Source organism: Ursus maritimus, unplaced genomic scaffold, assembly GCF_017311325.1.
Source record: "Ursus maritimus isolate PB19 unplaced genomic scaffold, ASM1731132v1 scaffold_12, whole genome shotgun sequence".
Classification (NCBI taxonomy): domain Eukaryota; kingdom Metazoa; phylum Chordata; class Mammalia; order Carnivora; family Ursidae; genus Ursus; species Ursus maritimus.
Window position 1 is genome coordinate 23,634,923 of NW_024423564.1, and position 26,602 is coordinate 23,661,524.

Here is a 26,602-nt window from a genome sequence, read left to right on the forward strand (position 1 = left end):
GAATAACATAATGATCCTGTCCAGTTTCTGGCTCACTTTTTCTCTCCTTAAGCCATTATCCCTAAGTCAGAACATCTAACTGGTGCCTCCTGAACATTTACAGAAAGAATCTGATCCAGTAAATGTTAAATTCATTAGAGGGATAAATGCAAAATGGAGTAAGAGCACAGGAAATTCAGTTGTCCTTGTAGTCTCTTGATCCAAGTGGAAAAAATGAATTTAAATTTTACCAAAGCTTTTGTGTGTGTGTGTGTGTGTGTGTGTGTGTGTGTGTGTGTGTGTGTGAAATAATCCTTGCAGGATAGGAAAAGTCTTCTCCGTGGATCCAGTGGTATATTCAATAAGAATGCCTTGCATTTCTTTAGAAAAGTTATTTTAGCAATGAGTCTATAGAAAATAATCACAGATATAAATTTCCCTCTCTGTCTTAACCATGGCAAGTAGTGAAAAAAGCTCAGATTAGGAGTTAGTAAGGGGAGGATTGTAGACCTTATTGACAGTAAATGCAGAACCTTTATCTGCCACGTACATTTTCTGTGCTTTGTTTTTGATCTGCTTTAAAGAGTTTTATCCTATCTCCTTGAAATTGCACAGCACTTCAGGTTATTTTTCTTGTGCGTGTGTGTGTGTGTGTGTGTGTGTGTGTTTACAGGAAAATGAAGTGCTATAGAACATATGCTATCTCTATAATATAGTAATATATGTAAGAGGGGAGACAGGTCCTTATTTAAATTTCAGCATGTAGCATATATATATATGTTGGTTAGACTAATAAGGTGTAGCTGAAACTATAGTCCTCTTTTAATAGCTTTCAGGAAAAATTGTTTTGTTATTAGTCTTCAAGTACATATTCAGCTATTTTTATGTAACTGTAACCATTCCCTATTCTAGTCTTTCTAAAAGATTTATATAAATAACCACACATTTATGTAATAGTTTCCATGTTATAAGTATGCCCAAGGAGTAATCCTTTATGTCAGAAAATGAGGAAATAGTCTTAATCTCATTTCATTTATAAAGAAGCCAAAGCACTATATGTTAACTAACTGGAATTTAAATAAAAACTTAAAAAAAAAAAAAAAGAAGCCAAAGCAAAGGTAAGTCAAATGACTTGCCTAACCTTCCTAGATAAATAAAATAATTTTAATGACAAGTGATAAACTAATAATCTATGAGCAAAGGGCAAATCTTTGGGAGGAAGGAATGCTGGACAGGAAAGAAAAATGTTCAATTTAATTTGAAGGAACAAAGTGGTCTATTGTGGGTTACACACTCAGTCAATCCACAATCACCTTCAGCTTTCAGATCAGATATCGTATCTACCTTATCACACATGAGAAAGTCATTCTTGGGCTGTTCTTATTACTGTAGGTATCCACCAACAACTACTCATTGCTCTTCATTTAACAATAAAATGAAATCCTACCTCTCTAGAATAACCCAGAGTTTGGGGAAGTAAATCTAGTTAAACTATAAATTTTCCCCTGTGTTTATGGAACTGAGATGAATTAATTCTACACTTTTCTGTGGTGGGGTGATTGCTGTCAGATTTGCTTTGTTTTTGAAAAAAAGTTAATCTGCTATTCATTTTCTTTTCAAAATTTTGGCCATTATTTCCTAATTATATGGTTGATGCATGCATGTTGTAGAAATTTTGGAAAATAAAGAATAATGAAAAAATACATTATCCACAGCCCCATCACCAGAAATTATCACCATTCAGATTTTATGAAACTTGAATCATACTATAGAGTTTTGTATCCTGCTAGTTCATTTAACACTGTATTTTGACTACCGTCCAATACCACATTTTTCAAATATTCATTTTAATGGCTGCACTGTGTTCTGTTGCCTTTTCTTTTTTAAAGTAAAACTCATTCGTTCATTTTATTGGCATTTTGGTTTTCCTTCATTCTCTCTCTTTGCATTGACTGTTTTTGCACATTAAATCTTTATTTGCATGTCTTAGTGTTTCTTTAGTACAGATTGAAAACTATTTTCTAGAATTTGAGCACCAATGTGTATTTGCATCAAAAGAGTATAGGTCCCATCTTCACCCTTGCCATATGGTCTAATTTTTAAAAAGCCTTTACTTCTTAATAGACAGGAAATCATATTTCATTGTTTTAAATTACAGTTCTTAAATTACTAATGTATTTAAAACTTTGGTGCTTAGAAGCTATTTATATTTTTCATTATCCCAATTTTGTTATCCATTCTTTTATTTGTTAAAACATTACTCTGGTTAATCAAGTAGCTGATTTTTTTTGTAGTAAAATACATCTTTTTCTTTCAAGTATTTTTGTTTGTTTGTTTGTTTTTCCCCTTAGGATGATCTGCCATATTCAGGAACTAGATGCATATGTATCCATATTGTATTTTAGTTTTGTGATGATTTTTTATATTTAGCACTCTAATAAGCTAGAAACTTATTTTTATTTATAACATGAGGAAATAATATAACCTGATTTTCCCTTAAACACTACATGTACATGTATATGTATGTATCCATGTTTCTGTATACCTATATGTGTACTTGAATGTATGATTTATGATTTGTGCTTAGTTATAATGTAAAGGTATACACTGAGTTCTGTAACAATGTGTTATATACATTTTTATGTTGATTTGTCTACAGATTTTATTTTCCTCTCAGACCCACATTATTTTAATGATCTCAGCTTTCTATTTTTTAAAAATATACGGTAGGAAAAATCCCTTCTTCTGCTAATGAGATTTTATAAATTTTTATTACTTAGGTTTGCCAGACCCTAACAAAAACGACATCTTCAAAGACCTGACACAGAACCATGGATTTTACACATCCAAAGACTTTTTGCCACTTGTAGCCAAAAGCAGTAAAGCAGGTATAACATTGTTTTGTATTCCTAACGTTGCCTATGTTGTTTATGTATTATAAATTATATTAAATCCAGGCTTAGGAGGACACTGTTCAGATCTCAAATCATTTTTGCTACACCAATATAAAGTTGAAAACAAGTATGATGTAATCATTTTCTAGGATCACCCCTTTGTTCATTCTTCCAATCAAACATCATCATAAGGATTTTTCCACTCTGTCATATAGAGGTCTACACTCCATCATGTAAAATTGCTTCAAAGTAAGAGTCTTAAACAAACATTGGAAAATGTTCTTTTTTTTTATTTTTTAAGATTTTATTTATTTATTTGACAGAGAGAGAAAAAGTACAAACAGGGGGAACAGCAGGCAGAGGAAGAGGGAGAACAGGCATCCCACTAAGCAGGGAGCCTGATGTGGGGCCCTATCCCAGGACCCTGAGATCATGACCTGAGCCAAAGTCAGACGCTTAACCAACTGAGCCACCCAGGTGCCCCAACTGGAAGATGTTCTTAAAAGAAATAGCAGGAACTTCAGTTTAGGAACTATTTTACATTATATATTTTTAATATATAGTTTATAGTTTTAAAATAGGACACATTTTCACATATCTTACATCATTTGTGTCTAAGCAGGCAGAAAGAGCCAGTTTCTTGCTGAACAGAAAATTTATAAAGTTAAAGGAAAACACTTTGAAAGACACCCTAGTATGTACACGCTGTGTAATATCACTTCATGCAGCCCAAGAGGAGCAAGCAGAAGCTAAACCAGTCCTATGCTTTGGTTGGATGAGAGTCAGCCTTAGTAATAAAGAAGCTATAATATATTCTCTAAAACCACATCATCTAAATCCTTTAAACATATATTTTTAAAGTCTTAAACTTCAGCTATTCTAACATCTAATTACATGCGAAAAGATAAAAGCTTACATTTTTTGTAAAAAGATAAGAAACGTTCTCTATTAGGTCATTCTGCAGAAGTTTACAGCTAAACATGTATACCATCTCCACCTTTCTCTTCCCAGGAGAAAGGGATGCTTCTGTACCTGCAATCCTTTCTAAGGAAGATCCTAGTACACATAACATATTTTCGAGAATTACAGAGGGCCAATTATGTAATCCCAAATGCACTCTTCCAAGCGGGATGAGTACACTTATTGAGATTATAGGCCTATGCTGCCCGTGGTGCCATTTCTTTATAGTAATTTATCAATCTTATCAATAGTTTTACTTAATCTGATAACACAGCGATACCTAACACATAGAGAAAACTGCATTTTACCTTTTTACAAGAATCTTCATCAAATCTTCATATATATGTCCTTGAGAAATGAACACTTAGGAAGTCATATTTCTTTTATAGCTCTATTTTACAAACAAAACCAGGAAAAAACTAAAGGGAGAAAGTTCATTTTAAGTATTTCAAGAAAATAGTTGTTAAAAATTCTTCCGTTACATAGAAAGCACTTACTCAGCACGTAAATGTTCAAAGTTTCCTAGGTATAATATATAGCAGGGCTATATGTTAGAAATCCTGTAAAATAATATCTAAATTAAGTATTTTCATGGAATGCTGGGAATTATGTTAACCCAGATGATAAAATCACTTTTTTTCCTTCTAACAAACAAATTTAATGACACCAAGTTAAAAATACATATCATGACTTTGACGAACTGCGTTTTAATTGATTGATTCCAATTTGTTCTGACCTAAACTCTTCAAAATATGTTGTAGCAACCCTTTTAGAAGAAAAAAGAAGTTAAAGGTACTGACTATGAAATTACATATATGAGCATCTTTTTAAAATGGGAATAAAACTGTCTTTCAATGGAGCAGAATAATTTGATAGTGACACTCCATCCTCGAAAACTGCAAGATGCAATTTTACACTGCTTTGAGTACAAGTATCTTTTGAGCTGTCATGCAGAAATGGTTTCTCTACTTGAAAATGGGGTTTTCCTTTCATCATTCAGGAATGTGTGCCTGTCACCCTCCATTGCCATCGATACGGGGAGTCGTGATTGTACTCGGAGCGGGAGACACTGCCTTCGACTGTGCAACATCCGCTTTATGTTGTGGAGCCCGTCGCGTGTTCATCATCTTCAGAAAAGGCTTTGTTAATATAAGAGCTGTCCCCGAGGAGGTAAAATAGAACCATCAGAAAATACGGAGTTGTAGCACAACAGATTTTAGGAGATGAAACTGTTAATGTGCAGTGTCCTTGTTAAATCATTAGAATGTTCTTGAAATTGTGAAATGCGAATTTAAAAATTCCTGGGCTACCCATGGTTTTTTGTTTTGTTTTGTTTTGCTTTGCTTTTTCCTAATTCAGACGTTCAAAGCGAAAGAAAGCTATTGTATAATACTTTATTTGGATAAAATGAGAAATTTATCTTTGTCGATACTAAGTGCCTCTTATTCTTAGTGTTAGTATCTTAGAAATGTACTGTATTTAACTAGTAACAGTGGAATGTGCTAAGTCTTCATTTCATGAACAATAGGCATTCGTCACAAAATGTAGGATATTAGGAGAATGTGGTAATTAGAGACATTTGGAATGCTCTATAAGCCAAGTTTACAAGCTGCATTCCAAGTCATATGCCTTGGTCATACTGAAAGTCAATTCATTCTGCTGTGAAGCCGATAGAATAAACAGATTGCCATTTATTATTTTTTTAAAGAGCTCTCATGTAAGCATTATTTAGAATTAATAATGAGTTAACTTACTAAAAATGACAGATTTAAAATGATTTCACTCTTTGAAGTGAGTGGTGACTAATCTTGGGTGAGGCATCGACTGGGTACATGTACCATGGACTTCTCAAATTTTAATGCTGTTAGAGGAAGATAATGCCTTATAAAGGATATTAGTTCTGAGAACAAGAATGAAACGTATTTATAGAAAGATAAATTACTCATTTTATCCAAATCAGTATTATGAATTTGATTTGCTTTAGAATGCCTTCATATATTTGGAGTCTCTATACCAGGTAAGAATTATAACTGTAGTCGATAGGTAATTTGTCATATGTAGATTAACCACTTTACAGGTTAATCTCACTAACATATCAGAGTCACCACTGGTTCATGGCTGAGTTTCAGATGTCAACTGCATTCTCTGGGCTTTCTTTTATCTATTATACCCATTCAGACTTCCTTCCAAAATCCAAGGTGGACATGGTCATATCATTTTGGAAGTTTTTTTTCCTGGAGTGCAGTCTATAGCATCAATTAGTGAGATTTCATTATGTTACAAATAAAAAGAAAACTTCCGCCCTGGAATTAAATGACTTGCCTAAGATAAAAGAAGACAGGAGCTAATTTTATTCATCTGTATATCTCCATGCATAGCACAGGGCCTCAGCAAGGAATAAATAGTTGACACATGTTTTGAACTAAATATTTTAAATCATGTTCGGATTCCAATATCAAAGAACTTTTCATTATAAAAGCTGCACCTTGAGAGTTGGAAGGGAGGATGACCCCGGACGGAAATGGCCAGTTACTTTATACTTTATTTTACAGTCATCTTCTATTAACAATGGTAACTAGAAATGAGTGGTGACTATTTCTTCCACCCTCAGTAGAACACACACACAAAATGAGACCAGGTAATGCTTGAGAGGGTAGAGGTAGATGTTTGTTACTTATTTATTGATTTAATCAACCTATATATATTGAGCATCCATTGTATACAAGGTATAGTCTTGGCAATTTTAATACAGCTTGTAACTACTAAGGGAAGACACTCGATGATCAAACAAGTTAACTATCACATAAATAGTGTATTGAAAGGTGATTAGTGCTATGGAGAAAAGTTAATTAATGTACGAGTATAAGGCAAAAGTATTTGGGGTGAGGGTATGGTAGAAGAAGTAGCAAGATTTGCCATTGTAAATGAAATAGCCCAGGAAGGCCTCTCTAATAAGGTGACTTTGGGGCAGAGGAATGAAGACAGTGAGGGAATGTAGACATCTGGGGGCCAGACATTCCAGGCAAGGCAATTGAAGAAGGCTGTTAAACTTCCGGGAATATAAAAAACATAAGTTAGCGTGACTGGAACAGTGTAGGAGAAGACAGTATGGGGCACACTGGGTGAGGTCTTGTAGGCATTCATAAGACCTTTAGTTTTTTTGTGTGAGAGAGGAAACCACTGGACTGTTTTGAGCAGAGAAGCACCAAGATCTGAGTTAAATTTTAAAGGGACTGCTCTGTTGAAAGTTGATTGAAGAGGTTTGGGTCAGAAGCCGGGAATCTATCAGGGCCGTATTGAAAGAGTAGGCTATTAGTCAATGGGACTGGCTTACAGGATGGAAAGGATCAGAGTCTAGGCATAGCTGGTTTTAAGGCCAGAGTTCGCTGTACTGAGCCATGGTTTCCAAACTGTTGAAAAACAGTGGGTCTGTGGAAGACCAGGTCACCCATCTGCAGTACAACTTAGTAGAACTCAAGTGGATCTGGGGTCTAATTAAAACCATAAAAACAAATATTTGGATGTTTATTACTGGCTTACAAGAAACCAGATTTTTTTATATGATTTTAAAACTCCTTGACTGTGAGCTCTGTAAGAACAGGGTCTATGGTCAGCCCTCTTGCTTCCTTTGTGTCTTCCCCCTGCCTAGCACAGTGGTGCCACATATAAAGTGTTCAGCAAAGAATTGTGAAATGAATGTTTTCTGAAGGGAATTGGTATCAGGGCTTCTGGCATTAAGCGAGCTAGTACTTTTGGGGTGCCTGAGTGGCTCAATTGGTTGAGCATTGGACTCTTGGTTTCAGCTCAGGTCAGGATCTCAGGGTTGTGAGATAGAGCCCTGCATGGGCTCCACGCTTAGTGAGGAGTCTGCTTGAGATTCTCTCTTTCCTTCTTATCCTCTCCCTCCTGCCCCTCCCTCCCAGTCTCTCTCAAATAAATAAATAAAATCTTTAAAAAAAAAAAAAAGAGCTACTACTTTCCAGGGTAGATCAGTATTACAGTAATAGGCCTTTGAAGGTTCATTTTGTAGTTTTAGGCAAAATTCCTCAGCATGAGAGAAGGGATAATACGTAATACATTATCAGAATATGCATAGATTTTAGGGTTGGGTTATTGGCCAGTGCCTGTGCTTTTGTGGGACTGGGGGCTTTCAGTATTTCCAGTGGTTCTGGTATTAATGCCTCATGTCTGTTACTTGGTTTTGGTGCATCAAAAGAGGGCCCATGACACAGCAGTGCTAATAACACTCATGAAACTGGAAAGTCAGGAGGAAGTACAATACTTCAAGACAGAGTTTTGAGAGAATATATTCTAGGAAAAAATAGTAACCAACATGAAAAATTTAATATCATATCCAATTTCTCTGTATTTCTCCTATTCCTCCTATGCTTTCTACCCCTAATACACTCAAACGGCAACTATGCTTGGTTTCTTTAAAGTAACAGATATTTAGGGTTTTTCTCATTCGTGTGTTGTTTAATGGGTTTGGGCTCTTGTGTGGTATTTGGGAATAACGTGATTTTTTTGTTGGTTAAGGTCCTCGCTGCTAAGGATGTCAGCGTGCATATATGCAGAGCTTGTCTAATTCCTAGATGGTTTTAGAGGGAGGGGAATGCAGAACAATATAAAGTTCTCTCATCTTTTTGTGACAAATATGAATTATTAGAAAAGCCAGTTACATTTAATGTTACATGGTTAGTAACAAAGAACAGTGTGATTGGATCCAGAAATGCTTTAATCTACTAAACTAGGAGGCAACACCCAATAGGTTCAGCAGTGACACCCACATCCCATTTTTTCGAATGCAGATGTTCTCAAACTTTAGTATGCATCAAAATCACCTGGAGGGCTTGTTAAACACAGCTTGCTGGGCCTTGGTCCCAGAGTTTCTGATTCAGTAGATCTGAGAGGGGCCCGAGAATTTGCATTTTTAACAAGTTTCCTGGTGATGCTGAGACTGCTGATCCACTGCTCTTATGTATCATCAACGTAGTTTCCAGCTGTCTAATTAGAGCCATAAGCAGTGTGCTGTTTGGGGGCACTTTCCATCTTAGTTAAGAAAGCATTAATGCTACGGGATACAGGTTTGATGAAACGAAGATATGGAGGCACCATCAGCATATTGATGTAATTCTGATTCCAAATGTCTTTCAGTCTCCCTTGTGGCCTCGCACACATGCTAAATAGGATGCTACTGACAAACCAGCGCTTCTCAGCTGTGGGTCCTTAGGGAAAGCAGCCAATCACTCAGCACTATCCTCTAAGAAGATGAGGGAAAATCTGTTAATAATTCCCTCCAGTACTTTCTGCAAGCTTAAATAGGTGAGATTAAATTTCACAGGATAACAGAATCCCCCAAAATGCTGGTATTAAAAGCTGTTGACAGATCAGATAGAACGGCAAGAATGCTTTAGGCAGTTGGGAATCCCTAAAAGGAGGCATGAAGGTCAGGACTCAACAGACCTGCTTGAGTAGATAAATGTAAAGGATAAGGTTGGGAAGGACTTTGTAGTTCTTATTAATTATTCCTGAGAAGAATATGGAACACAATTATTTTAACAGTACAATCCCACACACAAATTTTAAGAATCTGTTGTTCACATATTTAATTTCCCAATATCAGCAAAACATGTTAGATCTTTAATTCTGCCATATTTTAAATGGGCTCTCTATAGCACTCTCCAGTGCCCTTTGGTTTCCCCCTATTCATTTGCCAAATATTAACTGATTTACCTTTGATGTGCCCATCATAGATCCTGTATGTGGCACAATCTGTAGGCCTCCTTTCAGACGTTTTTAATACCAAATGATGTTTAAGGGTGGCTCAGTCAATTAAGTGTCTGCCTTCAGCTTAGGTCATGATCCCAGAGTCTAGGGATTTTTTTCCCCAGGTCGGGCTTCCTGCTCAGTGGAGAACCTGCATCTCCCTCTCCCGGCTCATGCTCCCCCCCCCCTCAAATAAGTTCTTAAAAAAGCAAACAAACAAACAAAACAAATGATGTTTGAGCTACATCCATTGATACTTTCATTACCTACACCTTGTGGGCTAAACATTCATTTTCCTACCAGTAAGTAATGCTTTCTAGTTTTTATTTAATTATAAGAAATATGAACCTGGGACTGTTTTTAGAAAATAACCTATATATGCTGACAAATTTAATTTTCCTTACTAAGGGTGATGCTTATAGCAGCTCTTCAATATTTGGCACCTGCACATCATTCAAGTTGGTATTCTTCACAGAAGGTAATCAGAACCTGTTAGCATGATTGGCAATATGAAGATACCTGCACACAAACAAACAAACACACACAATTGCCCCCATACACAGAGTTAATTAGTGGCAGCTAGGGGCTCCCTGGTACTAAGATATTAAGTATACCTTGAATACTTCAGTGATGGCATGGGAATGATGTTCCAAAAATCTGTGTGTGTTTACACTTTTGAAAAGTGTGAAAGTTCAGTGTCATGAGAAAGTAGAATGGAACTGTTGAAAGGGTTTTAACTAAAAGTTGGAGAAGTTGGTTCTAGGTTATATATCCTAGCCTAAGAATGCCCATCTGTAAAATTACGGTTGTAATTATATGCTTCTGAAAGCTTTTTATATCCCCCAAATTCTATATTTTGAACATTGAGAGAAAGATATGTGAATGATGTGGAATGTGGACAGGAGGGCTGTCTCCTCATGGAATGACAGCAACTCTATACTGAAAAATATGGCCCCATCTGGAAATACTATGCCTGAAACAACTTGCAGTTAATGTATCCCCAGTCTGTTGGTAAGGTAAAATCTGCTGCATTCAAGACATGGTAGCAAAGAAACTGGCAGGTGAAGTTGTCAAAATTCTACCCTGTATGCAACATTTCAGATGGCATGTGGGACCAAAAACAAAACAAACAAACAAACAGAAGACCTGTAAATAGTCCAGGAGCCAACAGAAGCCTATGCTCATCCAAGATTATACACTTTAAAAGCTTAATTATTTTCAGTAATTCCAAGGGGAGGATGGTGACTACATTATGTTGATGAGGAATATCTGTAGAGCTGAAGCCTATAATATCTGAAACGCTGAAACCTTTAAAAAGGTTTAACAATCGTTTATGATTCATATGTATATGTGTATGTATACATATCTGTATTTGTGCATATACATATGTAAACATAAATTCATTAGCAGTGAACATCTCTATTATCAAGTCACTATCAAACTTTATTACATGGCAATGTGTTATTACTCTCTTAACTTTCATGTGAAAGCTAGGAGCCCTTCTCCCATTGGTATAGTCTTCTCAGTTTTCCAGTGTCTTCTTTTCTTGTCTTATACATTGGAAATATTAAAACGTAATTTGCATAACTGTAAAAATATACATGTTGGTCAGGCATAAAATCCAAAAGATAAAAATAAATGAAAAACATGCATGAATTAATGTAAAAACAAATAATTATCATTTTTTAAAGCTTTTTTTGTTTCTTTTAAAAAAGTGAACTCATCCTTCAAGGCCTGCTCCAAATGTCTTTTTTTTTTTTTTGACGGATTCCTTAGTTTCCTCCTAATTAACCTCTCCCTCCTGTGAGATCTTATAGCTCTTTATGCTTCCTGTATAATAGCACTGTCACATAAGGTAGTTATTACTTTATACTCACCCCACAAATTAAAATGCAAACTCCTTCAAATGGATTGGTTCATTCAACTTGTATCTGATTCAAAGTATAGAACAGTTCTTGATCCAAAGCATCAAATCAGTGAATTACGTTGAATAGGATTTTCTGGGCATTGAAAACCTTATAGGAAGACTTCCAATGAAAATGAAATATTCAATACATATACACATACATACACCTCAAAATTACTACTGAGGACTTTTAAATAAGTAATTATTTTTGAAGTTCTAAAATATATCACATTACAATAGCAACCTAATATTAAAAGTGGATTGAAAAAAAATTCACTGTTCCTGGTGTTCAGTCTTTTAAAAGATAGCTACAGAATTAAAAAAAGAAACTATAACCAAGTAATATAAAAGGTAAAAAATTAATAAACATTTATAGACTCAGGATTAGAAGATAAGAGAGGATCCTTGTTTGAGCAGAATTTTTATAAAGAGGGATTTCAAGATTGAAGTAGATACTGCAAAGGCACCAAAGTTATGCAGAAGATAATTTTGTGAGATACTCTGAGAGGAGGCAGGAATGCTTGACTGCAGCAAAATCTAAGATTAGGAGTGTAAGAACTAGTTAGATTTAAGAAAATGTCATCAATCGTGAGTAATATTTAAAAATACACTCTTCTTGGGGTTCCTGGGTGGCTCAGTCGGTTAAGTGTCTGCCTTTGATTCAGGTCATAATCTTGGGATACTGGGATGGAGCCCTGAGTCAGGCTTCTCCTTCTGCCCCTCCCCCCTCTCATGCTTGTGCTCTCTCTCTCTCTCTCTCCCCCCAATAAATAAATAAATAAAACCTTTAAAAAATAAAATAAAAAATACACTTTTTTTGTTAGAAAAAAATGTATTTTGTGATGCCTGTGCAAAAGCATTTAAGCCCCTAAATTATCCAGTGCATTGCGTTTCTGGTTTTTGCAGCTCTGTGGTGTCACAATAAAATAGTTAAGGGGCAACTGTATCCACTGTGTTGCACAACTCTCACATGGAAAAATGTTTCTTTCTGTTCAAGATTCTTCAGTTTTAAAAGCTTAAGGTGAAAAAAAAAAAAAAAAAAAAACCCAAAGCCTACAACATGATAGTAGGTACTTAAAGGAATCTCAACTTGTAGTTTCAGCAAACATTTTGTCAAAGAAAATAATAATTGCAGGATTAGATTATATATTCTAGAGAGTAGTAAACCCATCAGAATTGTTATGCTTTCCCCCACTGATTGTGAGTCTATATAAGCTAAAAAGTACAAAATAGGTTAAGAACTGTTTAGTAAATTAAGGAAGACGAGATCAGGAGTGGTAGGCAGAATTTCCTGCCTCTTTCTTGATCTTTCTTCATCTCCTTGGTAACCAAATTCATCAGAAGATTGGATTGTGAAATCAGACTCACACCAATGAGAGGTATAACCTGCATCAAGCTTTCTTAACAAGTTCAAGGATGTAAGTAAACATGAAGTATGGGGTAAGCAAAGAGAGGTGCAGGACCACGAACACAGTTTCCCAGGTCCTATCTTGGTGTATCAAGATGTACTTCAACCCAGATTAATGTGGGGTCTCTAACTAACATCAGTAGCCCCGTCACACAAGAGGAAGCTGATTCAACTTTATCTCCAGTTTATACTCAGTTGCATAGTTTATATGACTCTTTAAGAGATTCATACCCAATAAGTCCAATTCCCAGGTTTTCTTGTTTTGTTTTTACCAAAGCTATTGTAGACTAGCAGGTATATCTTGCCAAAAGCATGCCACAGATAAGGACTCTCCCACTTGTGAATGCTGATTGATAATCTGTTTCCCAGTAGCATGTTTACAAGGGGATTTTAGCAGGTGTCTTTCCTTCTTTCTTTGTTGAAATAAACTCCTTTACCTTCCTACATCTTTCCTCACCTAAGGGAAATAATCTATTGTATGCTATAATTTCCCAGTAACTAATTCCTTTCCAGTAATTACTTCCTACTCATCCTTCAAGATTAGTTCATACAGTACGTTTTCCAGGCTTGCCTTTCTTGACCTGCACTACTGCTGTGCAGAAGCCTTTTTATATGCCATTAGTGCACACTGTGTTGATATGTGTTATCACACTGAATATGATGGCTGATTTGTCTGCCTCTCTGAAAGTTTTGAAAGCAGGGATTATTTCATTAGCTATAGCACCTAGCACCATTTTTTTTTTTTACAAAAAGGTATTTAATAAATGTTTGGTAAATTTATAGATGAATGGAACTCTTATTGTATGTTTATGAATATTTGTGGTATATGCAATAATTTAGCAGTGATAGCATAAAAGATAATATTTTTCAGGCTTATCATTGACCAAAGCAGACTACCAGACAACTTTGATTTGAAACCCCATCTCTGAGGTCCTCATGTTCATATAGAATTGACAACTTGTTAAATATCTAGCTATTCAAGGGAAATCTTTACAAAGAATATTGTTTCTTCATATTATTTCTCAAACTTTGTATATTAGAATTTAATGTATGCTGGGTTTGAGTTCTCATTATAGTTTTAACCTATGCTTACTTTGCCTATATGCAATCTAAAAATGAGTTGACATCATGCTTTTAATTATAGTAAATTAAGTTGTTTCATAATTTCCACAGTATGATGCCTGTAATATTAATCAGACCAAATCATCACATTACATAAAGTTAATCATTAAAATGATCATCATTACTGCATGTGATAGCACTCTATTTTTATTTCACTCAGCATCAACCACGTATCTTCCCTGAATATGGAGATAAAAATCAAAGCTAAGAAGGTTTTTCTTACTTTCCTTATATGGTGTGAAAAGAAAGTCACAGTTTGGTTTATTGAACCTCCAAAATGGAACCTTATAGATGTTTCTTCATCATTCCCTTGGGTAATTATTGGTGAAGATAAGGAGGAGAGGTTTATATGTTTGCTTGGTGTACCATTTGTCCCTCATGAGAACAGGTACCATCAAACAAATAAATAAATACGTGTGCCATGAACAGAAGTGTTCATGTACCGAAACTGCAGAGTTGCTGGTTATTAGTGATCATTAACAAACATTAGATATTAAAAAACACTAACACTGACATCTGTGAACTACTTAGCCCAGAAGGCTGATGAATTTAAACAGTAAAATATTAAGACTCACTGCATGAGGTTAGACCGCTGGTCAGTCTGGCCCATCGTTTTGTCATGGCAGTGTAAGTGGCAGCTGAGAAATAACATCACTTACTTTTTATTTCAACCTCACAACACAGGATGCTGTGGTCCGGTAGCATGTTCTGCATACCCAGTGTTACTTGCTTTGGGATGGATGTTAGTAGCCATTGACTCCATGTTACTACTAGTTGATTGTCCTTTCATTAACTTGAATGCCCTCTAGGTGTTTGTATTAGTCATTCATCTTGGTAAACAAAATGTTAATTCAACGTCTGCTGTGTGCTAGTCATTTTGATAGGGCTAAAATTCACTTGATGTCCTTCCATGTGGCATATTGGCTAGAGTAGATTCTGATTTGCCAGGCATCTGTTTGACCATTCATTTGCTTATATTCATCATTGGTTAAATATTTGAATATCACTTCTCAACCCTGGGGATAGCGATTAAATAAGATATTCCTTCTGTACTTTAAGAGTTTTGTGAAGGAAGTTACTGTCTAACAAATTTATTTAAATTCTATTCTAATTTTTCACTTTTGTATCTAGAGATTATATGTTCTGTCTCTACTATCCACTTTATAAACTAGCACTTCTTTGTTCTAAGTTTACACTTTTTCCGGATTCAAGGAGTTGCCATTAATTCATTTACAATACTGAGTTCCTAAGTCCATCACTTCGTTCCTATATTTCATTATTTTACTGTTCTTCTAAACTTACTTTGAATAGGAAGCTTGAATCTCTTCTTCCCACTGAGGTCAACCTTTATCAAGCCAACCTCTTGACCTTTAATTTGCCTTGGACTAGATCCTTTCCTAATTAACCTTGTTTTGAGATTCCATAACTAGAACCAGACAAAGTCTCATTCTTTCAAATATATAGAGTTGTCGTCTTTGGACATTAATGAATATCACCCAGGATTTGGTTCAGCCATATCAGGATTTTAGTTAAGCTTTGTCATCCCTTAAAATATCTTTGGTTTCTCTGAGCCTCAGTTTCTCTTCCTAGCAAGGAAATAATGCTTCTTCCCACCTGGGATTAATTGTGAGGACAACCAGCAGCAGAGTGCCTGAGGTTGGGTGCTAAAGCTGTAAATCATGATACCCAGTGTGTTACTGGCTTTTTGAGCCACAATAAGGAGGAAACATTGGTTTAAAGCTTAATACTTAAAAAAAAAAAAAAAACTAGTATATAAGTATCATACTATATCTTCTGTCTGAAAATTAAATTAGCCATATGTAAAGCACTTAAAAGAATACCTGCTATGGTGGCTCCTGGGTGGCTCAGTCAGTTAAGCATTGACTCTTGATTTGTGGCTCAGGTCATGATCTCAGGGTCCTGAGATTGAGGCTCATGTCAAGCCCCATGTCAGGCTCCACAATGGGTATGGAGCCTGCTTAAGATTCTCTCTTTCTCTCCCTCTGCCCCTCCCCTGGCTTCTCTCTCTCTCTCTCTCAAAAAAAAAAAAAATAAATAAATAAGTAATAATAATAATAATAATAATGCCTGCTATGTAAGTATTTATTGTTGTTATTTTTGTCTTGTTAGATTTCTTTTTTTTTTTTTTAAGATTTTATTTGTTTATTTGACAGAGATAGAGACAGCCAGCGAGAGAGGGAACACAAGCAGGGGGAGTGGGAGAGGAAGAAGCAGGCTCCCAGCGGAGGAGCCTGATGTGGGGCTTGATCCCAGAACTCCAGGATCACGCCCTGAGCCAAAGGCAGATGCTTAACGACTGAGCCACCCAGGCGCCCCTGTTAGATTTCTTAAATAGTGAAAGTAAATTCCTCTGTTGTCCACAAATAACTCAAAGGATATTTCACTTGACACATGACCTTTACTTACTTTGAATTCTAATTTTCCTAATATTTCCTGTTGACTGAGATAAATCTTATCATCTCAAAAAAAAAAAAAAAAATCTTACCATCTCAGCTCTTCTTTTCCCAATATAGTATCAATATTTTCCATATAAATACATATGTTAAAGTGATATCTTCCTGCCTTTCCTTTAAAAGTTTTTCCATCTCTTGCATAAAATGAAAAATAGCTACTTAATAGCAAAGTAGCAGGAAGTGGTATGATTTATGTCTGCTGCCCTGTAGTCTAGTCTTACATGTTTAGAGAATATAGAACAGGTCAAGTTTCAAAAGTAGAATTTCAGCGTAATCTTTGTGGGGGCCACTGTTCACAGTCCTCAACTGCTGTGTATTATCACATAGTTGATACTACTGCATATGGAAAATTATGACTTGAGCTGAGGATATATTAAAATACAATTTCTTTATGTTCATAACCGCATGTAGTTTTTAGGCCCTCAAAAGTCAAAACCATGGTAATAATACAACTAAAGCATGTTCAAGCATTAAATCTTTGATAATTATTTTTAAAGTTTTTTTAAACTCTGGAATCACGCCCTGAGCCGAAGGCAGACGCTTAACTACGGAGCCACCCAGGCACCCCTATTTTAAAAGTTTCGATTTGCTTGCAGTGCCCAATTTGGTTTTAATTCAATGCCAAATTTGCCAAAAAGTGTATGAGATTATCTACTTAGAATAATACATACTACCTAAGTATTAATAGACACAAAAAGTAAAATGGGACAAAATAGACCCTAAATCAGTCTGAGACATTCTCCCAATATGTGCAGCATAGTTCAGGATTTTATTTCTGCCCTTCACAGGAAAGAGTACTATTATAAATATGCATCATGTATTGATTTATTCAAACCATAAACATTTGTCGTTGTTATTCAATCAAGTTTGGCATTATCATTAAAATTTAGCATCACTTGACATTTTTGAAACACAATAAACTGGTTTATATTGATGAGTTAAAAGGTGCTACATTACGCAAATGTGACAAAAGTGATACAGAAAACATATCTTATGTATGGAGCCATATTTAGTTTGTAATTAGAACTATTCAAGGAATAGTTTGCCTTCTAGAAATCATACAGTTTATTTTGTAGAAAATTAAAGGGGAGTCTAAGGTTCCTTGGCCTTTTCTTTTTCTTACCTTTGCTCTTGAGCCACTTTTCTATTGGAATCATAATCCAGTGTTAAGTGGTGTTGAGTCGTTTGAAGAATGATTGGGGGGGAGAAGTGAATTCAAAGAATTGGAACTACAAGTAAATAGCATTTACTTGCATCTTCTATATGTTAAGTTCTGCTTTAGGTGCTGTATATTTCTAAATTGCTTTAAATAACACTACATACCAACTAATTAGGTATTATCCGCATTTTATATATAAGGAGCCTGAAGATCAGAGAGATTTATTTAGTGACTATCTCAAGTAAGCAGTGGAAGCAGATGTCCAACCTGATACAATTCCACTTACCCCTAATTTTCCTGTGTAAACAATTTGAGATCCATTTTTTTTATATTAGTACCCATGACATACCAATATCTAGTATTTTTTGTATCAGTAATCTGTTTTATAAAGAAGAGGGAAATATTGTGCAATCATAATTTATATGGTCTAATTTTTAAGGCTTTAAGGCCAATATTCATAACTTATCTTAAATAAGACATAGACTGAATAGTTCTGTGCCAATATATAGTAACGACCAGTGTTTCTCAGTTTTTTTAAGATTTTATTTATTTGAGACAGAGAGTGAGCGGCAGAGAGAGAGAGCACGAGGGGGCAGAGGGAGAAATAGACTTCCCTGCCTAGCAGGGAGCCCAACTTGAGGTTTGATCCCAGGATCCTGGGATCATGACCTGAGCCGAAGGCCAACTCTTAATCGACTGAGCCACCCAGGTGCCCCATGTTTTTTTGGTTTTGTTTTGTTTTTTAATTATCCCTCTGGGGAGTCTTTTAAAACTTTTTTCCCTAATTAACCATCCCCCCCCCCACACACACACACAAACACACTGTAGTTTTAATACCACAGATACCCTATATATTTGTTTATATACTACTGCTTTTATGGGGGGGGGTGTCACAAATTATTATGACATCTAAGAGGCTTTCCTTCCTCAAGAATCAGTTTTTGTTCCCTTATGGATGATATTACACTCATTGAGAATGCATGGTGAAGACCAAGTAAGTTCAGAGCTAGTCAGCTATAGTCTGGGAAAGCAGTGGTTCCCAAATTGTCATTTCTAAACCAGCAACATAGCATCACTTAGGAATTTGTTAGAAATGCAAATCCTCAGGCCTTATCTGATCCTATAGAACTAGAAATTCTGGGGGTGGGTCCATGCAATCTGTTTTAACAAGCCCTCTGGGTGATTCTGATACATGCCAAAGTTTGGAGCCACCAATTATGGACAGAGTTCTGAGAGGTGAGTTTATGGCTTGATCACAACATTGAGCAAGTCAGTTTATGTCTCAATTTTTCCATCTTGATGTTGCCTGACAACTCCTGGTTTGAAGCCTCTCACACACGACCTTCTCAGCCTCACCTGTCCGGGGTCCTACTGAGAACCCACCTATCTTCCATGAGGGAGGGAAAGAATGAGACTTGATACCCCCTCAACCTCTCCAGTAGTAAATTTTTTTGAAAAAGACTACTCAACATACTAGTTAAGGTTACATTGACAAAGGCCTGGATGCCCCCCAAAACAGTAAATGGAAAAATAAATAGATATGTAAATATTAACATTCTGTCTTGATAAGCATCCCATTATGAGCGTGAAAACAAAAACCAGGGTGTCCCATTTTATAGCAAAATAAAGGAGCTAATAGATGTGGAAGAACTAGGAATTTGTCAAGAAGAGCATACTTGTTTCTCTTTCTTAAATTTTTCATTTGCATTTTTATGAAAGTAAGATTAAATGTTATTTATTTCTTGATTCCAGAGTTTCTCAGTCTTCTTTTCTCCTACCTACTATTTTAATCACGTACTTGCCGAGATTGGCTCACCCACTTTATTGATTTATTTCCAGTTTAGATATATGCAACCCAGTAATAATCAGAGGTATTTATTTTCATGCATGGAATGATTAAAAAATGAACTTCACGTACAGAAATGAAAGCCTATGGAAAACCTGGCTGTTGTAGCCAAAACCTTACCAACTGTGGGGCATGCAGTCCCTAGAACTTGAGAAATATCTTGTGTTGATGCCATGCTCTATAAACTACCATATGACAACTCCAATCAATTTAATGACTCCCTTGAGTCAGTGATTTGCAAAATGTAAATAGCTGATAACTGAAACTCAACCTCAGCATTGGTGAAAGAAAAGGCTTCAGGTTGATTTAACCATCCTAAGCTGTAGCATGTATAATTGATTTAAAAACCAAACATTCAACGGAGAAGAAACATTTTTAAGTTTTTCTCTGTTCTGTTTTGTTTTAGGTGGAGCTTGCTAAGGAAAAAAAGTGTGAATTCTTGCCTTTCCTGTCCCCACGGAAGGTTATATTAAAAGAAGGGAGAATTGTTGCTGTGCAATTTGTTCGGACAGAGCAAGATGAAACTGGAAACTGGCATGAACATGAAGATGAGATAGTCCGTCTGAAAGCCGATGTGGTCATCAGTGCCTTCGGTTCAGTTCTGAGTGATCCTACAGGTAGAGTGTCGGGAGCTGAAATGTGTTAGGCAATTGTCTGTTATTTTAGTGCCGTAATAGTTTCCAGCTTTCAGGGAATTGTTTTTCACTTTAACATTCATTTTCTTCTTCTAGTATGAAATCCAAGCAATCTGGATTTAAAAGGCTTAGAAATGGCATTTAGTGCTTATACAGAATTATTTTTAAAGTGGTGGGAATTGAAAATGACATTAATCTTTCTTTTAAGCTGATAATCAAAATACATATTCTGTTTTGCAATAATTTTTTTCTATTTCCTCTATAAGAATGGCCTTTTTCTTCAATTAGATCTTGAGTAACAAATGTGACAGAGAAGTTATAACAGCCAATCTTCAATGATTCAGACAAATTAAAACCTAATGAATAGGCAAAAATAGAATTCAGGTGTACTGCCATCCTCATGCCAAACCATCACTAGAAACATCAAAATTATCAAATTAGACAGTTGAACTCCTCCATTTCACCTGGATGGCATAAATGGACAAGCTAAAGAAGAACAAAATGCTTGAAAAAAAAAAGATAATAAGAAAGGGAAATGTTTCATATAATATTCCAACTGAAAATAAGTTAATCAATTAAAGCTATTTCGTGTTATATTTTCACCACACTCCGTGTGTTTGTGGGTTGTTTTAGATGAAAGCTTAGGTGCCTATGCGTCCTCATTTTACAGATTCTTTACTTTTTAATATGCACCCATTGAAAGGATGATTAACTCTTTTATTTACTGAAAGGAAAATAAAAGACATTTATCCCCGTCAGCAATTCATTATGAATAACAATAACAACAAAAATTTGAAACCTGACAATTCCTATGACTCCCTACTATATCCGTGCTAATATTACATTTTGTGTCTGAAATAAAATTGCATTTGTGTCTGAAAAATGCAAATGGGCATTTCTATGCAATAGATAAGTAAAAAATTCAGCCAGTCATCAGGATATTTTATCTGCAGGACATCAAACATCTTGGTATTTGGAAACATCCAGATGTTTAATGTCATCAAGATAAATGTTTCCAAATAGCTGGATGATGGCCTGAATTTGTCACTTTTCATCTAGACATTTCTGTGATATGTAGGCACAGTCACAGTGTGGTTTGTGGTTTGTTTATTCATTAACTGGGTACAGGAAGGGAAAAAAAAAAAAGAACAACACATGAATTGCATTCTATCATCTAAAAAATCATACCATTCTTACTACTTGGCACATTACCAGAAACTGTGTAAAAAGTTGAATCATATTTAACTAACAATTCTGTTGATGATTCACTTATCAAGAACTAATTTAGCTTACCCATCTAAATTTATGTTTCACAACTGACATCTCCAATATTAAGAGAAATGTATTTTTTCCTAAACAAACCTAAGTAGATGTGACTCAGATCATAGAAAACAGCTTTTGCAAAACTTAGGCTCATGTGCGTGAAAAGTGATTTAACATAGTATTTAAAATACGAAGTACAAGAGAGTTTGATCTCGTCATGTTTGACAAAGTCATTCCAGAATGTATTTTTGTATTTTATCACTGCACATTTCCTCCAGTGTTTCACACGTACTACCCATATACATTTAGACAAATCAAGGAAAAATGGTCCTTCACTTTCCTTTTTTTTTCCCTCCTCCTCTTGTCTTGAAATAACAGATTGCTTGAAAAAATTATCCTTAAATAGAATTACTTGCTTTTCCAGGGCCTTTCAATGTTTGCATCAATAAGAAACTACTTTCTAAGTGAGAGGGGAGCTGGAAGCACTGGAAGGTGAAATAGCATTCATGCCGCTCCTCCCCTCTAAATGTTTTCAGTACTCTTTTTTGAATGGAAAACATTAAAGTAAGGGTCACAGGGAATCAGTAATTGTTAGAATTTTACCGAGAAGATCTTCCCCAAATGGCATTTAAAATTTTTTTAAGTAATTTCGAAGTCAGCAAGTTTTCATATGCACACACATATTAGCAATAGTGAAAATCAGTTTACAGGAAGCTAGTTGTCCATTTAGGTAAGAAGAGAAACTGTGCATGTCTCCCTCTTCTACCTTAAATCTTGTTCCATCTTGATACGTATGTGATGCGATTTATGTGCGACACTTTTATGATCATCGCATGTGATACTATGTGATTTAACATATTTATCTATAACACCTTTCTCAAACCATCGACCTGCCTTTCCAGCCCCCTCTTCCCTCCTTCCCAACTTCACTTTGCACAGGTTTCAATAAACTGCATGCCAAACTCCATGACATTTTCTCTTTCCTCATTCTATTTTCCGCATTTGACAATGTTAAATATTTCTTTCTGTTTGAAATGCTCTCTCTAAGTCACTTAACCTTTCTGAGCCTCAGCTTCTTCCTCTATAAAAAAAACAAGCATAATAAAACCTTCTCCCTCTACCTTTCAGGACTGTTGTCAGAATTAAAATGAAGTAACATGAAAGTGCCTTGGAAATGTAACACATTATTATTGTTTATGACACTCCATTTACTTGTTGTTTTTTCTTTTAACTATTCCTCTCCTGAGCATATCACTGAGTACTTTTCTTCCTCTAGCTTATTACTTTCTAGTATTTTCCCACGTTCAGACTTTACCTGTTTTTCTCTTAATATATTTATTCCTTCAGTGAACTGATCACCTCTTTAATTCATTTATTATTCATACACACATTCAGTCCAGTAAGAAAGACTTAGTAAACAACTTTGGTGTGCTGGGTCGAGACTAGACTTACAGTAGACACTATTTCACTTCTGTGTAACTGGCTCCAAAATCTCTTTCTCCACTCCATGTCTCAGAAGACATTTCATCCTTTGTTATATGCCATGCATGTAACGAACATTTACTCAGTATCTGATGAATGCCAGGTACTAAGTTGTATTCTGGAGAGTTCTAGGGTGAATGAGCTATTCCTTTTACTTAAAAACCTCACAGACTGGGGCAGGAGGCAGACTTTTAAACAAATAATTGTTTTACCAAGTGAAGAATAATACACTTAGAGACATGTGTACAAAATAAGGAACGATCACTTCATGAGTTTCCCCCTAAGGCAGATCGCGCCTCAACTTTGCCGCTATTTAAATGGTACTGTAGTTCTCCCATCACTAAAGTTCAAAATGTTATCCCAGATTCAAATATCTAATTCCAGTTTTTCTTTTCATTAAATTCACCAATGTTACTCTGTACTGTAGGATGAAGCCCTACTCTTTAGCTAACTCCAGCAAATGGCTTTATATATACTATGTATACAGCTTTATCTCCCACTCTTCCTTGTAGGATTATTCCACCCAGTATCTTCTCACAGGTGGATTCCATACTGGTAATTCAGAAAGTCCTTGGTGAATGCATTATATAGATATATGCTGAAGAATTCAAGGAATGAAATAACCTTGACAGAGTACATATAAAGTATGGTGATTACATATTCTCAGCATTCTCTGACTACAATATTTTAAATGAAAATACTTGTAGCATTTCAATTATATCAATACCATGTATTTGTAAAGGTAACCTAAATTGGGAAATATCAAGGAAATTAAATTTTTAATCTCAGGGTTTTTTTCCCTCATATATATGTGTTACTTTTGCAAGTCCTTTAATTTGTGTGTCTCACAAAGAATATAAAATAACTTTATTTAGTATTAAGCACCCAATATATCTGTAATAAATACTTCCTGTTGTAAAAATGGTGAATGCCTCAAAGCTTATAGAAAAGTATACCAAATTTATAAAACAAATATGGGTAATATCCTTGGATTATAGTTGCTGATTATTTCATTGCTACCAAGGCTAATAACATTTATGAGTGATCATTATTATTTTATCTAATTCTATTTTATTTCTTTTTTTTTTAATTCTATTTTATTTCTATTTCATTTTTTGGGTTCTAGCAGTGAGTGGAAAAATAGGAACAAAAGACTCTGTATTATCCCTCTGCATGGAATATATATGTGCTTATTAGGAGCACAATTTAATTGAATCCTTCATTAACTACTGTCCCAAATTCTAAAGGCAATGTGGTGTTTGATTTCTAATTTGATTGAGATAATAAAGTCTCAGCCTTATTTGATATCTTTCCTGTTTAAAACTAAGAGTGGTTCCACCTTTTAAAAATTCTCACCATTCTCTCTAAGTATGCAGGATTCCAAATCCCATTAAATTGGGATTTTATTGTTCAAGACTTTTTTTTAAAGCCTGTCAGTAAATTAAGTACAAGCTACCTCTACTGACATTTCTAGTCCACAAACATCGCCCTTCAGTGGAAATTTTAAAACATTTATTTATTTCAACAATATGTATTTTGTGATACATTGAAGTCTCCTGCTAAACACCAATGTCAATGTTTATGGAATTGAATTTTCTCTCTTTTTTGTTTGTTTGGACAATCTCAGGTTTAAGAGACTCCTTGCTTATTCTAAGTTTAGCTTCCCTTCTCTTTTTGCTTGGAACCAAATGACCAGTTGTGGAAGTGTGTATATCTTTTCTGTTAGTTTGGAATTGATGAGGATGATGGTTACCATTTTCACAAACCTCGCAGCTTCATTTTTCCAATGGAGTTATTAACAGTTGGCCTTGTCCTCACCTTCCCAGCAGATCCAGATGACATAATTTTATGTGGCTCTGAATATGCTTCCAGACAACTGAAGGAAGGCACTCTAGCCCATGCCATGACCTCTGTGCCCCTTCCATACCCTGCACCACAGCCATCCTCTCATTTTTTGAAATGTTGACTTTAAAAAGAGCTGTGTGCTTTGATCTTCCAGAACGTATTGCAATTTATCTTCCAATTAGGTTGTAAACCCCCAAAACACAAAGATTGTACCTTTATAGGAAGTTGTAGTCCTAATAGTAGTCAACATATTAGTGTACCTATAGTAGATGGATAATATACAGTTGTGTATTTGACTTGACTTGATCCATGTTAAGGTATTAATTTTACTACACCTATTTGTCATCTTTTCCTATTATGGGGCCGGTTTGGTTTATTTCTTATTTTAGGAAATATAAAAGTTAGAAACAGTTCTGTTTTTCTATTGCTATTGATTTCTTTTTCTGTTTTGGCATAAATTGCTGCATTCTTTATAATCCAATAAATATTACACTAATTAGAGGCCTTCTGGTGTAGCAGCTTAGAGCAGGGGTTCTGAAGCCAGGCTGCTCAGCTGGAAACCTGGCTCCCTTAGTCTCTGTGTACTTCATGGTCCTGATCTTTGAAGGGGGGTGATTATAGTATCTACCTTCTCGAGTTATTTTAAGAATAAATTAATAATATATGTAATTCACTTAAATATATGCCTGGCATATAGTAGCATCTCCTAGATGTTATTATCCTTATGTAACAAAATGTATATTAATAATTAAATTGAGTTGTACTACACCCTTGTGATAGTATGAATGTTGTCTAGGAAAAACAGCATTTGAAAATCAGGACTTCATCTGGGAACTTGCAGATTCTGTGGACATGTCTTTGTAAATAAGTAAAGCACATGCTTTTGCGTTTATGATTTTTTAAATATGAGAAAGTTTCATATATTTGGTTTGTTTTTTGCAGAAGAAGATTGTACGGTCTGTAACTGTTGAAGTGTTTTATTATCAATTCTGATCTTTTTCATACCATCAAAGGGAATGAAATTTCCTTTCAGTTAATTTTTAGTAGTTAGAAATCCCCATTTTGAGTTTCTGCAAATCAGGTGTTTTTTTTTGTTTTGTTTTTTTTTTTTTTAAGATTTATGTATTCATGTTAGAGAGAGAGAAAGAGGGGCGCCTGGGTGGCTCAGTCATTAAGCATCTGCCTTTGGCTCAGGGTGTGATCCTGGCGTTATGGGATCGAGCCCCACATCAGGCTCCTCCGCTGGGAGCCTGCTTCTTCCTCTCCCACTCCCCCTGCTTGTGTTCCCCCTCTCTCTGGCTGTCTCTCTCTCTGTCAAATAAGTAAATAAAATCTTAAAAAAAAAAAAAAGAAAGAAAGAAAGAGAGAGAGAACACAAGTGGGAGGGGCAGGGAGAGGGAGAGAGGACTCAAGCAAACTGCTGAGCATGGAGCGACAGGGGGCTCGATCTCAGGACCCTGAGGTCATGACCCAAGCCAAACAAAGTCAGACACTTAACTAACTGCACCACCCAGGTGCCCCTAAATCAGATATTTAAAGAACAAAGGATTTTTAATAACTTTTTTCCTCTTAAAAATGGTGAAATTGGGCCAGTTTTTCATTTGTTTAATTTTTGTTTGACTGATCATTGTTACTTTTAAGGAAAGAGAGGGGCACTTTTGAGGATACTAAGTTTGAGTTTTAAGTGCTTGAAAATTATGGGATGACATAATTAAGGTTAAAAAACCATATTTTTGGAAGGAAGAGATAGGATGAATGGTGGCAATAAAGCTGACTCAGCATAGTGCTACATGGCACTGCTCCAGAGAGCAAATGACAAAGTGACTGAACTCTCTGGGTATAGCAAGGAATGTGTGGCCCTTC

General features: G+C 35.5%; 1 protein-coding gene across 2 annotated transcripts in view; it reads left to right on the plus strand.

Annotated features, from left to right (window-relative positions):
* The window catches only part of DPYD (dihydropyrimidine dehydrogenase), a 788,358-nt gene that overhangs the window by 350,930 nt on the left and 410,826 nt on the right, over nt 1-26,602 (plus strand). For both annotated transcript variants that reach the window (XM_040626997.1, XM_008697678.2), the window contains exons 9-11: nt 2,760-2,867; nt 4,834-5,003; nt 19,921-20,131. In XM_040626997.1, coding sequence (XP_040482931.1) covers nt 2,760-2,867; nt 4,834-5,003; nt 19,921-20,131 — 489 coding nt within the window. The remainder of the gene's footprint in view (nt 1-2,759; nt 2,868-4,833; nt 5,004-19,920; nt 20,132-26,602) is intronic.